Here is a 16,093-nt window from a genome sequence, read left to right as displayed (position 1 = left end):
CAAATTGGATCTCTACTTACTTTATGAGAATGGTATGCGCTGGTGCACCATACTGGCACCTCCTAGTTTAGTGACACAGTGTGGAAACGAGCCTTTCGACCCATTGAGTCCACGTCAACCATTGATCACTCATTCACAAACTGGAGTCCCCGGAGTAAAATCACTCGGTCGCTGGCAAAATGGAAAGAATTTTGGTAGATTCCTGATTTTGGAACAGGCTTTCTTTCTAATAATTGACATATGATTGGGGGCAGCTCACCCGTAGTAAATGATGTGTTAGGAATGCAAATCAGCTTTCAAGGACTGCATGGAAACGCTTTCATTATTAAGATGTAGGGGGCATGAATTAGTCACACATGGCTTTAAGGGCCTGTCCCACTTGGGCGACATTTTCGGCGACAGCCTGAAAAGAGATTGTCGCGGCGTGGTCGGGACGTGACGCATGTAGTGACGCGCGCGCGGTGTCTCCTTGCTGCCCCTGGATTTTGGAATGTTCAAAATCTTCGGGCAACATCTGGGTGTCTCATCATGTCGTGCGCCCTTTCACACGCTGACGTATAGTGTCCTGCGGGTAACGCCCAGTTAGAGTTACGGTTAGGGCTGGGGTTAGGGTTAGAGTTAGCGTTAGGGCTAGGGTCAGGGTTAGGGTTTCCTCCCGCATTCCAAAGGTGCACAGGTTTGTAGGTTGATAGGCTTGGTATAGGTACAAATTGTCCCTAGCATGTGGGATAGTGCGCGGCGGATCGCTAGTCGGTGCGGACTCGGTGGGCCGAAAGGCACTGTATCTCTGAACTAAACGTGACACAGGGCCCCCAGGAGTTGGACTCAAACCCCCAATGTTTTGCCTGCTCCTCATGGGAACTAAACTGTTGGTCACGAGTTGTCCCAGAGGCAGATCTCTCTTCCAATGGTCTCTCCAAACCCCCAGAGGCTGCGAGCTTTTCAACTGGGTAGAGGCAATGTTGTCAATGTACCAGTGCCACCCACCTGCTCTGGCCACTGAGTCTAAACACCCATTTTGAAGCAAGGGGGGGGGGGGCAGGGGTGCCTTATATCAGTGGATATAAAATATCCACTGATGGCATCCACAGCCTTCTGTGGCAAAGAATTCCACAGCTTCACCACCCTCTGACTAAAGAAACATGGTGATGTTAGATACGATGGAGGCATTTAAGATGCTTTTAGACAACCACATTGATATGCAGGGAATGGAGGGATATGGATCATGTTCAGGCAGAGTTGTTTAACTTGGGGCGGCATGATGGCGCAGCGGTAGAGCTGCTGCTTCAGCGCCAGAGACCAGGGTTCAATCCTGACTACGGGTGCTGTCTGTACGGAGTTTGTGCCTTCTCTCTGTGACCACGTCGTGTGGTGCTCCAGTTTCTTCCCACACTCCAAAGAAATACAGATTTCTTGGTTGTGTAGGAAGGAACTGCAGATACTAGTTTACACCAAAGATTTACTCAAAATGCTGGAGTAACTCACGGGACAGGCACATCTAAATTTTCACCGGTATGAATATTGATTTCTCTAACTTCAAGTAGCCCATGCTTTCCCTCTCTCTCCATCCCTCCTTGTTCTCCAACCAGTCTGATTGTGCCCCTGATATAATTTTATCGCTGTATGCTTCGTTGTCACCTTCTCCGAGCGAACAATGATCTATTCTACGTTTTCCGTGAGTCTCATCCCTTTTTTAAGTCTAATTTTCTCTCCTTACACTTCCTTATATCTGTGTCTCCCTCTCTCCTAACCCTCAGTCTGCAGAATGGTCTCGACCCGAAACATCACCCATTCCTTCTATCCCGAGATGCTGCCTGTCCCGCTGTGTTACTCCAGTATTTTGTGTCTATCCAGGTTTGTAGGTTAATTGGCTTTGGTAAAGATTGTAAATTGTCCCTAATGTGTAGGATAATGCTGGTGTACGGGGTGATCACTGGTCAACGCAACAGGCCTATTCCTGTGCTGTACTGTTCTTTGTTCAGTGTTTACCATCAGTGTGCACAAAAGGTGTGTATAATCAGGAACTTACTCCCTGAAGAAGATATGGGGCTGGGGATGAGGTGAAACCTGCAGTGCAGTGCTCAGCCACAATTTGACAAACTGCTGGAGCAGCATGGTTGTCTCGCTACCTACTTACAGTGACTAGGGCAGAGCCGTCGATGAGAATAACTAACTGCAGCACAAACGGTGGCCTAATGCATATTTACTCACTGCGGTGGAGCTGCACATTAACTGTGTGGGGATCAGAACGCAATCTCCCGTAATCCCACCTGCTTGGTTACACTGTTTTGGAAATGGTTTGGAATTTGAAGTTGGCCCGGATCCAGCTTCTGACAAGTAGAACTTTGCTTTGATTTGCTGAGCTAGCTAAGTCACTAGGTTTTCAAATGCTAGTGTTATTTCCACTGTGATTTAGATGTGAACCTGTACCTAGCTGGGATGGATTAAGTCACCTGTGATATGCTGTTGTTTCCTTTTACAACCATGTTTTTTCACATTGAAACACATTAAAAGAATCTTTCCAAGCAGTTATCCAGTCAGTTGGAAGGAATGTAAACCTGTTGTGTCTCTACCCTGCCCTCACTACCTGCTGGTGCTTGTGAGACACAGGCCGGTACACCGGCTGAGTCAGGGGAAGGTGGGGCTGTTTGTTTAGTCACTGTATTAATACTGTTCCTCTCCTGCCAGTGGTTTTGAGAAGTAATTCAACTCTGCCATGTTTTGTTCATAGAACATAGAAGAGTACAGCACGGGAACAGGCCCTTCGGCCCACATTCTCTGTGTCGAACATGATGCCAAGTTAAACTAATCTCTTCTGTCTGCACATAATCCATACCCCTCTGTTCCCTGCATATCCATACGCCTAGCCAAAAGTCCCTTAAATGCCACAATCGTATCTATACGTTTTGCAGAACATAGATCAGTACAGCACAAGAACAGTCCCTTCAGCTCACAATGTCTGTGCCAAACATGATGCCAAGACCATCTTATCTACCTGCAAATAATCCATATCCCTCCAGTCCCTGCACATCCATGTGCCTATCCAAAAGTATCTAGGCTGCAGAGCTGTGTTAAAACAGACACCTCCCCGCCCCACCTACTTCATCTTTTATCAAAATGTATTTTTAATATATCTCTTCTTGGTTCATTACATATGGCACTACTGAAAATTATCCACGTTAAACATTAACATAGCCTGCTGGCTATCTCACTGTAAGTGACCAATGTATATTTGCTCTCTTTTTCTCAAGTATATTAAAATCATTTAAACTTTAGGAAAAGGGGAGGTGCAACAAAACCTGGGTGTGCTTGTACATCAGTCACTGAAAGTAAGCATGCAGTGAATAAATCTAATGGCATGTTCTTAAAGGATTGGACAGGTTGGATGCAGAATTTTTTTCCCCAATATTGGGGGAGTCCAGAACCAGGGGTCACAGTTTAAGAATAAGAAGTAGGTCATTTAGGACTGAGATGAGGAAAAACGTTTTCACCCAGAGAGTTGTGAATCTGGAATTCTCTGCCACAGAAGGCAGTGGAAGCCAGTTCACTGGATGTTTTCAAGAGAGAGTTATATTTAGTTCTTAGGACTAAAGGAATCAAGGGATATGGGGGGAAAAGCAGGAATGGGGTACTGATTCTAGATGGTCAGCCAGGATCATATTGAATGGCGATGCTGTCTCAAAGGGTCAAATGGCCTACTCCTGCACCTATTTCTATGTTTCCATCAGATGTGCTGGGCAAGTTTTTTTCACAGAGAGTGGTGAGTGCCTGGAACTTGCTGGCTGGGGTGGTGGTGGAGGCAGATATGATAGTGGAGTTTAAGAAAATTTCAGATAGGCACAAACACCGTACAGACAGTACCCACAATCAGGATCGAACCCGGGTCTCTGGCGCTGTACGGCAGTACAGGTGCACAACCTTTTATCCGAAAGCCTTGGGACCAGACACTTTTCGTAATTCAGAATTTTTCGGCTCTCGGAATGGAAGATTTTTAGCGTAGATTTTAACGGCTGGCTCAGTGGTAGAGTGCTCGGTTCATATCCGCAAGGTCGCGAATTTGCGCCTCGATCCCGGCAGTTACTCGATCGCGAATTTGAGTCTTCAATGTAGTTTTTTCTTGCAGAATAGGAAAGAATAGGGAGGGTTAGGCTGGGATCATTCTCTGCGAGATGACCTTAGTGCGGGAGACAAGTGTAGGAGAGGTGTACTGACTGTGTGGGCAGAACTTTGGAAGTGATTGCCCACCATTCTCAAAAGCCGCTGTGTCTCCCTGTCCCTCCAACTCCAGAGGAATCCGCTTCCCAATGGGCCGCTACGGCGACAAGTGGCAGTTCGCCCACTGCCCGAGCTGCGCCACCCCAAGAACAAGACGTACCTTGCACACCATCAGCTTCTGCCCCTACGGGGAGCGTGTTCCTCTGGAGTTGGAGCGGGGCTGGGCTGGAGTTGCTGATGTGGGATCTCTGTGCTTGCAGTGGGCCTGAGGGTCGGTGTCCCGATGAGGGGGCGCAGTTCAGGCTGTGGGCGAACTGCCACTTGTCGCCGTAGCGGCCCGTCGAGGAGCAGCTTCTGGTGGTCCTGATGTCTCTCAGCTCCTGTCCAGGGGGGTGGCCGGAGATGTCAGGACCAACAGAAACCCGCTCCCCGATGCGCCGCTACAGCGACAAGTGGCAGTTCGCCCACAGCCCGAGCTGCGTCCCCTCATCCGCAACCCGGGTTCCTCTGGAGTTGGAGCGGGGCTGGGCTAGAGTTGCTGCTGGCTGTGAGTCTCTGGGATCTCCGTGCTTGCAGTCGGTGTCCCGTTGGTCCTGACGTCTCCGGCCACCCCCCTGGACAGGAGCTGAGACTGGGAACTGTACCGCCCTTGCCCCCTCCCTCTGCAACTGCAAACAACCCCACAGTTCCCAGTCTCAGCTCCTGTACAGGGGAGTGGCCGGAGACGTCACAGCCTGAGCTGCGCCCCCTCATCCGCAACCCCAAGAACAAGACGTACCTTGCACCCAATCAGCTTCTGTCCCTACGGGGAGCGTGTTCCTCTGGAGTTGGAACGGGGCTGGGCTGCTGCTGGCTGTGGGTCTCTGGGATCTCTGTGCTTGCAGTGGGCCTGGGGGTCGGTGTCCCGTTGGTCCTGACGTCTCCGGTGACTGGCACTGACCTGCTGGCATCGCCGACGTGAAGACAGTGCAAAGTCCCCGAGCCAGTGCAATGGGTGGGGAGCTGGAGAGGGGAGGGAAAGGGTCACACACATGGCCGGGAAGCAGAGGGGTGTAGGTGGGGTGAAACTGAAGGGAGCGACAATCTGCTGCTGCCTGCCCGCTGAGTTAAAAAGTTCCCACGCAAGACTCACGATACACTGTGTATCGTGAGTCTACCGTGGAAACTTTTTAACTCAGTGGGCAGGCAGCAGCAGATTGTCAATTATTAACCCTCCCGCGCAATATACCCTCACCTTCTCTTTTATGAATGGGGATTTAGTTCCCCTTTCTTCGAGGACCGACCGGAGGTTCCACTGTCACCTCTGCGGGCCGTCCTCGGTGAACGTCTTCAAGGACCTTTCTTCAAGGACCGAAAAAATGTCCGCTATTCGGAGCTTTTCGTTATTTGGATCTTCGGATAAAAGGTTGTGCACCTGTAACTCTACCACTGCGCCATGTTGTTTTAACGAAGTCTAGATATTCCTGTTTAGGTATTTTTATAATTATAATAATAACTAATTTCCAGACTTCCTAGTTACATTGAAGACCCAAGTGTGCAATGATTTCTCACCTTTCCTTTCACATTGCAGGATATTGGAGGCTGCAGGTAGACCACATCTGTGCACACCTGCACACTTATGCACACAACAACACTGAATTTCGAGCTCTTATTGGTGAACCTCAAATGGGAAAAGTAAGTACACTAAATCTCTGGGGCCATTGAAGAAAAGTATTTTCAAGAGGTTGAGAGTTAATTGTCAAGTGTACCGGCAACAGAACACTGAGCCAGTGAGGTACTACCGAGCCACAGCTAATATCTGCATTGAATAAAAGAGGCACACTGTGCCAGAGTAATTCAGCGGGTCAGGCAGCATCTCTGGAGAACATGGATAGTGATGTTTTGGATCTTCAGACTGATTGTGGTAGGGGTTAGGGAGAACACCAGAAGAGAGGTGGGGGCGGGGCAAAGCCTGGCGAGTGATAGGTGGACAAAATATATAAGAACGAACTGCAGATGCTGGTTTACACTGAAGATAGACACAAAATGCTGGAGCTGGGCAGGCAAAAAACGAATAGGTGATGATACAAGTAAGGGGGGGCTTCTTAATAGGTATATGTTGAGACAAAGACCAGAAATGAAAAGGTAGACGTGTGAGATGAGAATAGAAGAGGTACAAATTGTGAAGGTGGAGGAAGAAATATAGGTGAAGGGAGGGTGAAGAGGGGAAATGGGTGTAAATCCAGGTTGGGACTCTGAGAAGGAGGGGGGTGGATGATTCAGGTGTTGATTACCTGAAACCGGTGAATTCAGTGCATCTTCAAATGGATAATGGTTTAGCTGACAAAACTATTAAACAGGTTTAACAACCATTTTCTTTGTGTTTTTGGCAGATCATATCGACCACAGTTCACGAAGATGGATACGAGCTCAGTCTCCGTCTGAACTTTGTTCTTGCAGGAAATAAGGTGTGCTCTGGCTGATGACAATTAGTTCAATAGAATTAATTCTCTGGAACGTCAGAGGTGTGGAGACACCTAATAGAAGTATATAAAATTATGAGAGGCGTAGATAGGGTAGACAGTCAGAATCTTTTTCCTAGGGTGGAAATATCATAGACTAGAGGCCATAGGTTTAAGGTGAGAGGGGCAAAGTTTAAAAGAGATGTGCGGGGCAAGATTTTGTTTACACAGAGGGTGGTGTGTGCCTGTAACCGCTGCTGGGGATGTTGGTGGAGGCCAATACGATAGCCGTGTTTAAGAAGCTTTTAGGTAGGCACATGGAAGTGCAGGGAATAGAGGTGGATGGATTATATACAGGTAGTAGAGATTAGTTTAACTTGGCATCATGTTCGGCACAAACATTGTGGGCTGAAAGGCATGTTTCTGTGCAGTACTGTTCTATATTCTTAATGTTGATATACTAATTTAGAAAGGTCTTCTTCTTGCGAATGGCGTGCACAGCTTAAAGTTGTAGACCAACATATTCTATTTGATCTTATTTGATTGTGCACACTAGGTTGATTGCATTCATCGAAACAGGGCGGACCACGTGAAGGTTGCAATATATTTAGAAAAGTAAAAGTTAAAAACCAATGGGAAAAGTGTAGTTGGGCATCTTGGTCGACATGGAGAAGTTCATATGTTCCAGGAGCAGAATTAGGCCATTCGGCCCATCAAGTTTACACCGCCATTCAATCATGGATGATCTACCTTGTGTTCTCAACCCCATTCTTCGCCTTCTCCCCAGAACTCCTGACACCCGTACTAATTAAAGTTGGGCCTGTTTCCGTGTTGTGTAACTCTATAAAAAGGTGCTGAAAAGCCCTGTGGACCTGGAGGAGAAATGGTCATTATTGCCCCTCTTCCTTGGCGAGATCTGAAACTCATTGGCTCTGTTGGAAGATCCCTTCCCTTGCATGAAGCCTGACTGTTGATCACATTATGTGTGCACTGGATGTCACTGGAACTGCAAGTTAACTCCTGCCTTGGGAAATACTGACCACAGCGATGAGATGTTTTCAAGATCAAATACAAGGTGTATTTGAAACCGTCAAACAGTGTGGAAACGGGCCCTTCGGCCCAACTTGCCCATGCCAACCAAGTTGCCCCATCTACGCTAGTCCCACCTGCCTGCATTCAGCCTATATACCTCTAACATCTCTTATCCATGTACATGTCCAAGTGTTTTTTAAATGCTGTTCTAGTATCTGCATCAACTACCTCCTCTGGCAGCTCATTCCATATACCCTCCACCTTTTGTATATAAAAGTATATTCCGTTCCTATTAAATCTTTTCCCGCTCACCTTAAACCTATGTCCTCTGGTTCTTGATTCCCCTACTCAGAGTACATGCACAGGAGTATTTTACCCAATCTATTTCTCTCATGATTTTATACATCTCTATAAGATCACCCCTCAACCTCCTGCACTCCCTACCTGGTCCATACGTGACGTAGTAGTGAGTGAACCATCAGTCCATGGGAGCTTCTTGTAAAGAGGTCTTGTCGTGTCCCGCCACTCCATGCATTTTGTTTTCTTCCCCAACAGAACGTAGTAAGTGGAAACTCGGCGAAGGTTGCCCAGTGCAATTACCTGAGCAGTGTGACTGAAGGGCGAGACCTGCTCTACAGCAGTCTGACCAGTCTGGGTAAGTGGTTGGGTGGCTGGAAGGGTTAAATGCAAGCCGATGGTATTTACAGGATCAGCCTCTTACCCCACTAAACTTCCATGCTATACAGTGCATTCAGAAAGTATTCAGACCCCTTCACTTTTTCCACATTTTGTTACGTTACAGCCTTATTTTTCTTTTTTCTTTATCATCAATCTACACACAAAACCCCAGAATGAAGAAGCGAAAACAGGTGTTTAGAATTTTTTGCAAAGTAGTTAAAAAGAAATAACTGAAATATCACATTTACATAAGTATTCAGACCCTGTGCTATGACACTGAAAATTGAGCTTGGGTTCATCCTGTTTCCAATGATTATCCTTGAGATGGTTCTCCAACTTTATTGGAGTCCATCAGTGGTAAATTAAATTGATTGGACATGATTTGGAAAGGCACACACCTGTCTATATAAGGTCCCGCAGTTGACAGTGCATGTCAGAGCAAAAACCAAGCCATGAAGACGTAGGAATTGTCCGCAGAACTCCGAGACAGGATTGTGTTGAGACACAGATCTGGAGAAGGGTATAAAACAAGTTCTGCAACATTGCAGGTCCCGAAGAGCACAGTGGCCTCTGTCATTCCTAGATGGAAGAACTTTGGAACCACCAGGACTCTTCATAGAGGTGGATGCCCGGCCAAGCTGAGCAATCGGGGTAGAAGGGCCTTGGTCAGGGAGGTGACCAAGAACCCGATGGTCACTCTGACAGAGCTCCAGAGTTCCTCTGTGGAGATGGGAGAATCTTCCAGAAGGACAACTATATCTGCAGCACTTCACCGATGAGGCCTTTATGGTAGAGTGGCCAGACAGAAGCCACTCCTCAGTAAAAGGCATGCAAAACTAAGTTTGAACTCTTTGGCCTGAATGCCAAGCGTCATATCTGGAGGAAACCAGGCACCGCTCATCACCTGGCCAATACCATACCTACGGTGAAGCATGGTGGTGGCGGCATCATGCTGTGGGGATGTTTTTCAGTGGCAGGAACTGGGACTGTCGAGATCGAGGATCAAGGGAAAAATGAACAGAGCAAAGTACCGAGAGATCATTGATGAAAACCTACTCCAGAGCGTTCTGGACCTCTGACTGGGGCGGAGGTTCACCTTCCAACAGGACAACGACCCTAAGCCCACAGCCAAGACAACGCAGGAGTGGCTTCATGACAAGTCTGTGAATGTCCTTGAGTGGCCCAGCCAGAGCCCGGACTTGAACCCGGTCGAACATCTCTGGAGGGACCTGAAAATAGCTGTGCATCGACGCTCCCCATCCAACCTGACAGAGCTTGAGAGGATCTGCAGAGAAGAATGGGAGAAATTACCCAAATACAGGTGTGCCAAGCTTGTAGCGTCATACCCAAGAAGACTTGAGGCTGTAATCGCAGCCAAAGGTGCCTCAACAAAGTACTGAGTAAAGGGTCTGCATACTTATGTAAATGTAATATTTCAGTTATTTTTAATTACTTTGCAAAGATTTCTAAACACCTATTTTCACTTTATTATTATGGGGTATTGTGTATAGATTGATGATTGGAAATTGTTTTTTTAATCCATTTTAGAATAAGGCTGTGACGTAACAAAATGTGAAGGGGTCTGAATACTTTCTGAATACATTGTATAACGCATCTAATGTCACTTTGTAAGTATTTTGCTATGAAAGGCATCAGAGGGGTTTGGTTGCCTGGATAATGATATGTGAACAGCTTTAGATAGACACAAAGGCATGGTGGCGCAATGGTGGAGTTGCTGCCGCACTGTGGCAAGGACCTGGGTTCGATCTTGACTACGGGTGCTCTCTGTTCTTCCGGTGACCGCGTGGGTTTCCTCTGGATGTTCTGGTTTCCTTCCACATCCCAAAAACGTACAGGTTTTTAGTATAACTGGCTTTGGTAATAAAAAATGTGAATGGTTCCAAGTGTGTAGGATAGTGTTAGTATACGGGGATTGCTGGTTGATGCGCCGATGGACCTGCTTCTGTACTGTATCTCTAAACTAAAATGCTGGAGTAACTCAGCAGGTCAGGCAACATCTCTGGAGAAAAATAGGTGACGTTTTGGGTCGGAACCCTTCTTCAGACTGAAAAATAGATGAAGGGGTGGAAAGTGGAGGTGCGAAAAGACCAGAGTAAAACAGGGCAAGCAACAGGTGACCCTTGTACCCCTCTCATTAACACATCCTCCCCAGCCAACAATGGACCATTATGGACTCCACCCTCCCTGGTTATATGTTGCTGGCACGGTTTTGTTCTGGCCTTTTATCGCCTCCGGATTCCCCTCCTCCCCTCCACCTCTTATCTTTTAGTTCGATGAAGGGTTCCAACCTGAAACATCACCTATTCATGTTCTCCAGAGATGCTGCCTGACCTGCCGAATTGCTCCAGCATTTTGTGACTATCTTCGGTATAAACCAGATGAACAACTTTAGTTCCACCTCAACCAGTTGAGGAAACACTCCCTCGTTCTTAGAACTGAACCACATGAGTTTCTCAACTATAGACCCACCAATATGTGGACCAACAGAACATAGTCCTGGAGGAACTCAGTGGGTCAGACAACATCTGTGGAGAGAATGGACAGACGACATTTCAGGTCGGAACCCTTCTTCGAACTGATGAGGAAACCATGTTTACTGAAGAAAGAAGACAACTCGTTTGTCCTAAAGTTGATTTATTACAGAAATATCAATCAGAAGAAGGGTTCTGACCCAAAACTTCATCTATCCATTCTCTCCACCGATGCTGCCTGACGCCCTGAGTTTCAATAGCACTTTGTATTTTGCTCACGATTCCAGCATTTGCAATTCCTTTTGTCTCCGTTATCCAATTATTTAGTCAGTAGCTGTCGGCTTTTTGCCTTTGATCTATCCCAAAGTTTGCTCTATCCTGAATAGATTTCTTAACTGTGGTTCAAAACTGATTAATTACTGAGTTGTATCTGTTTTCCTTTGTCCTGGTTTTGCAATTGAATTTAAAGTTCCCAATTGAAGCATGTGTCTGGTTGTTACACAGCAGGGATAGGCTTTGCATCCAGAAAGGAGTTTGGAATGTGAATCGTGAAAACTGAACCATCTTACACAGTTTTGACAAAAACAGGCACTCGAGTAAATACTGTATTTATACTCGAGTAAATACTGTATGGGGGGGGGTTTATGCCATCTTCCTTAGTGTGACGTTCCTGTGTCCAGGTAGTGACCAGCAGTCGGGCAGAGGGAGCGCCGGCAAGAAGCCAAAACGATCACGGAGGAAAAAAGAAGGGTTGAAGAAGGAGCACAGCCTGCCTGTTGGTATCTTTCGTATTGACCATTAAGGCTTGTTCAATACTGATGTTTCAAATGCACCTGGTACTATTTGCCCATTCCTTTTACTTTTCTTTATTCCACTCCTGTGCTGTGTAATATGCAGTGAAAATGTTGCCCTTTGAGAAAATGTTGCCCTTTGGCATCTATCTTAAATCTCTCCCCTCTCACCTTGAGCATGCGCCCTCTAGTTTTAGAATCCTCTACCCTGGGAAAAAAGATTCACTTTATCCATGCCCCTCATGATCTTGTACACCTCAATAAGGTCACCCCTCAGCCTCCTAGGCTCCAGAAAGTCCAAGAATACCCAACCTCTCCCTAAAACGTAAGACAAAGACTGGCCACAAACCAGGGCAGGCCATCCAGCTTACCCCATCCCAATATATTTGTTTCTGAATCATTCTTCATATTCCAGTTACCCCATTTGACCGTAAAAATCTGCTGGTTCAGATCATTTCCAACTTGAGTTGGAGAAGAGGTCAGACCTGTCAGAGTTGTAGAGAGCTGTAGATGCATGCAGACACAGTCAGCTCAGCTGATACATTTTTCATTGCGGTGGTAAATCATGAAGTTGTACAGTACAGAAACAGGCCCTTCGGCCCAACATGTCCATGCCAAGCAAGGTGCCCAATCTAAATCAGTCTTGTTTAGCCCATATCCATCTAAAGCTTTCCTCTCCTTGTACCTGTCCAAGTGTATTTTAAATGCTGTTAATATACCTGCCTCAACCACATTCTCTGGCTTCACAAGTAAGCCAGACCAGAGCATCTGAAAATGTTTCCTTTTTATGTACTATTGGATTATTATAGCACTCGGCCAGCTTCACTGTCTGCACTCTGTATCTTCCACTTTGTTCTCCCTATTGTACTTGAATTTGACTTGATTATATATGTCTTTAGTATTATCTGATCTGTTTGAATAGCATACAGAACAAAGTTTTTCACTGTGTTTTGGTACACATGACAATAATAAGCCTAAATCACTTCTCCAATATATGCATCTAATCCCAGTTCAAACTCATATTTCTTCACTATTGATCCAGGTGTCTGAATTATAAAAAAATGAACACAAAGTGCCGGAGTAAATGAGCAGGTCAGGCAGCATCTGATGTGTCAGATCAAGATCCTACTTCAGTTGGAGAAAGTGTTCTGACCAGTAACGTCGCCTATCCTTTGCTCCAGAGATGCTGCCTGACCTGCTGAGCTACTCCAGCATTCTGTGTCCTTCTGTATAAACCAGCATCTATAGCTCCTTGTTGTAAGTGTCTGGATTATAATTTGTCCTATTCTGCTGAAGGGTCCTTGACGTGAAACTGATTCTGTTTCTCTCCATGCTTCTGCTGCTTGACCTGCAGAGTGCTGCCAGTGTTCTGTTCTTGCTCTGAGTTGAGGCGTTCATCAACTCCGCTTATCACACCTGCGCTCAGAATGTGCCGCAGCCTAAATGCACTGCTTGCTGCCAACGCATTGTTGCAATTTCCTTCCCCGCAGTCAGAAGACCAGCAGCTGTTGAAAGAATTGGGGCCGACTAGTTTGGGAAGAATCTCGGAAATACAGCAGTTACTTGATGAAGTAAGTTACCAGTTCCAGTATCATTTGGAGAAACTTGGGTTGTTGTTTGAGAAACTTGGGTTGTTGTTTGAGAAACTTGGGTTGTTGTTGGAGAAACTTGGGTTGTTGTTGGAGAAACTTGGGTTGTTGTTGGAGAAACTTGGGTTGTGGTTGGAGAAACTTGGGTTGTGGTTGGAGAAACTTGGGTTGTGGTTGGGCATCTTAGGTTGTTCCTTCTGGAACCTTGGAGGTTGAGGGGAGATCTGACAGAAACATATAAAATTAGGAAAGACATAGAGTCAGAACCTTTTTCTCAGGGTGGTAATATCAAAGACTGGAGGACGTGGGTTTAAGATGAAAGTTGCGAAGTTCAAAGATGTGCGGGGCAGGTCTACAGACTGTGTCTTTGGTTACACTAGACTTCAGCTTTGCTTTGTTATGGTTACCTAGTTCTTAATTTATTGTATGCTTTATTATATATTATCTGTACATTACTGCTTTTGTGGGCCTTTTATGCTGCAGCTAGTAAGGATTTCGTTGTTCTGTTGCCAGCACATATGACAATTTAACACTTTTGACTCTTGACACCGCCAACCTGTGCTGTCTGTTCCAGGGAGCAGATCCAAACTGTAGAAATAGTGAGGATCGTCCAGCCCTAACGGTGGCTGTCCTGAACCTGCACCACGAAGTGCTGCCAATTCTGGTACAGAAGGGGGCAGATATTAACCAGCAGTCGGGCCGGTAAGTCTCAGTTTGTGCCGGGCTGTGTTTCAAAAGAGGTGGAGTTGTTTGTTTTGTGTTTGTGACCTTGGACAGTGAGAAAAGAGATATCCATCAAGAAAGGACAAGCTGTTGGCAATGTGCTGGTCCGTAACACTTGCTGTAATGGCTCACACTTATTTATTCAAGACATCCGTGCACTTCACTGGAATAAAACAAAGCTCCAGCATTTGAAGAAGGGTCCCAACCCAAAACATCACCTATCTATTGGAGAATTGCCATTTGGGGGACAAGCAGCAGCGGCTTGGCAAGCTCCACTTCTAGGCCTGGGTCCACTGGGTCCTCCGAGCGTGCTACCCCCTGCAGGCCAGGTCTTACATTCGGCCGCGTTCTGCTGGGTGTTGCTTCATCAGGATACTCTGCGTTGTTGACATGTTTTAATGATAGTCTCTGATTTGATCTCAGATGAAAGTTTAATTGCCCCTCAGTATAAATACTAATCTAATACATTTTGACATGTGTTTTCTTCATCTATAGCATGAACAATACTGCTCTTCATGAGGCTGCAGAAATGGGAGCACAGGGAGTGAAGTGTGCAGCTGTTCTACTTGGGTATGTGCTCATTTATATCATCTCTAGTAAATACATGCTAAGGGCAGACCATGGCAGTGGGAACAATAGGATCTCCCCTTCACTGACACAATAGGCCACAGGCGTCTGGTGTTGTTGAATTCTATGGCAGTATCCAGGTGTAAAACTGCCCCAGCAATTATTTGGGCAAATGTGCACCTTGTTACACATGTTTGAACACCGATTGCTCCAGGCATGTTGGCTTTAATTGAGGCAACAAAGCCGTTGTCCTTGGTACCTACTCCTGGAGAAAATGTGAGAGTGAAAATGTCAGGCAGAATCACTGCCCAGAGAGAGAGAGAGAAAGAGAGAGAGAGGGGGGGGGGGGGGGGGTTAATGCAAAAGTACAGCCATTTCGAACTAACAGATTTTTTAAAATTCCTAACAGCTGTAATGCAAATATAAAGAAGAAAAATGATAAAGGTTTAACAGCGTACGACTTGGCTGTAAAGACAGGTAGTGACCAACTAACGTCGCTGTTTACTGCCAAGATGGGACAGGGCATGTTGGACAAACTTGCCAAGACCAAGCGCGTCAGCCTGGACATTTTCTAACGCCTTCCTACAGATGTAACAATTCAGCAGCCAGGGCTGGAGAGGCTTTAATCTGCAATGGCCCAGAAAGCTTCACTTATAAAGGCAAGCTCCTGCTCACTGATGGCAGCTGTGGGTCCCACAGGCTGTCGTGGCAAACTCTGTTCTTTTCTATTGTGTGACTAGCTGTCCGTGTAGATCTGGTTGACTGGTCAACAAAATCTTTGGTTCCCAGTTTTAATCATGTAATGACGTGTTTTTTGGCAAGTTCTCTTGAGAAAAATCTGAATGTAAATCCAAGGAATTTTATACTTTTTTATAGAACTCTTTTTCCAGCAACTTGTATTGTAATTCACAAAAAAGGCAAATTACTATGATGTGGTGCTGATCCATATCTATTCAAAAAACATATTAACTTTGTTTAAGTATTTTCCAAAATAAATAAAAATATAAGAGTGAGTTCGAGTGATGATCAACCCAACTCCTGACAAGGTGGCAAAGAGAGGCTTCTACATTACCCAGAAACACACTGTCAACAACAAGGCCAGGTGGACAGACAAATGTGCAGCAGAGACGTGATGCTTCCAAAGTTTCCTGACCAAACTTTATATTCTTGATTCCTGCACCGTGGGCATTCACCCGTATCTATTCTCCTCATAATTTAATCGACTCTATAAAACCACTCCTCAGCTTTCTGCGATCCAAGAATGGTGCAGTGCCAGAGACCCGGTCGATCCTGAGTACAGGTGCTGTCTATATACAGTTCGTATGTTCTCCCTATAACTGCGTGGGTTTTCTCCAGTTACTCTGGTTTTCCTCCAACGACGTACAGGTTTGTCAGTTATTTTGCTTCTGTAAATAGTCCCTGGTGTGTAGGACAGTGCTGGTGTATGGGGTGATCGCTGGTTGGCCGAAGAGTATCTCCAAAATCTAAAGTAAAGAATAAAGTTCTAGAAAAACCTCTCCCCGTAGATCAGGCTCTTAAGTCCTGGCAACATCTCATAAATCTTC

At 46.0% G+C, this 16,093-nt stretch overlaps 1 protein-coding gene across 5 annotated transcripts in view; it reads left to right on the top strand.

Moving 5' to 3' along the window:
* The window catches only part of dzank1 (double zinc ribbon and ankyrin repeat domains 1), a 48,345-nt gene extending 33,054 nt beyond the window's left edge, over positions 1 to 15,291 (top strand). For all 5 annotated transcript variants that reach the window (XM_055639404.1, XM_055639405.1, XM_055639406.1 and 2 more), the window contains 8 exons: positions 5,786 to 5,889; positions 6,588 to 6,662; positions 8,244 to 8,343; positions 11,539 to 11,633; positions 13,140 to 13,220; positions 13,813 to 13,940; positions 14,457 to 14,531; positions 14,938 to 15,291. In XM_055639404.1, coding sequence (XP_055495379.1) covers positions 5,786 to 5,889; positions 6,588 to 6,662; positions 8,244 to 8,343; positions 11,539 to 11,633; positions 13,140 to 13,220; positions 13,813 to 13,940; positions 14,457 to 14,531; positions 14,938 to 15,103 — 824 coding nt within the window. In that variant the 3' untranslated portion in view covers positions 15,104 to 15,291. The remainder of the gene's footprint in view (positions 1 to 5,785; positions 5,890 to 6,587; positions 6,663 to 8,243; positions 8,344 to 11,538; positions 11,634 to 13,139; positions 13,221 to 13,812; positions 13,941 to 14,456; positions 14,532 to 14,937) is intronic.
* The last annotated feature ends 802 nt before the right edge of the window (positions 15,292 to 16,093 follow it).

Source organism: Leucoraja erinacea, chromosome 8 (genome assembly GCF_028641065.1).
Source record: "Leucoraja erinacea ecotype New England chromosome 8, Leri_hhj_1, whole genome shotgun sequence".
Taxonomy (NCBI): Eukaryota; Metazoa; Chordata; class Chondrichthyes; order Rajiformes; family Rajidae; genus Leucoraja; species Leucoraja erinaceus.
Note: the sequence above shows the minus strand (reverse complement) of the source record. Positions and strands in the feature narration are given on the sequence as shown.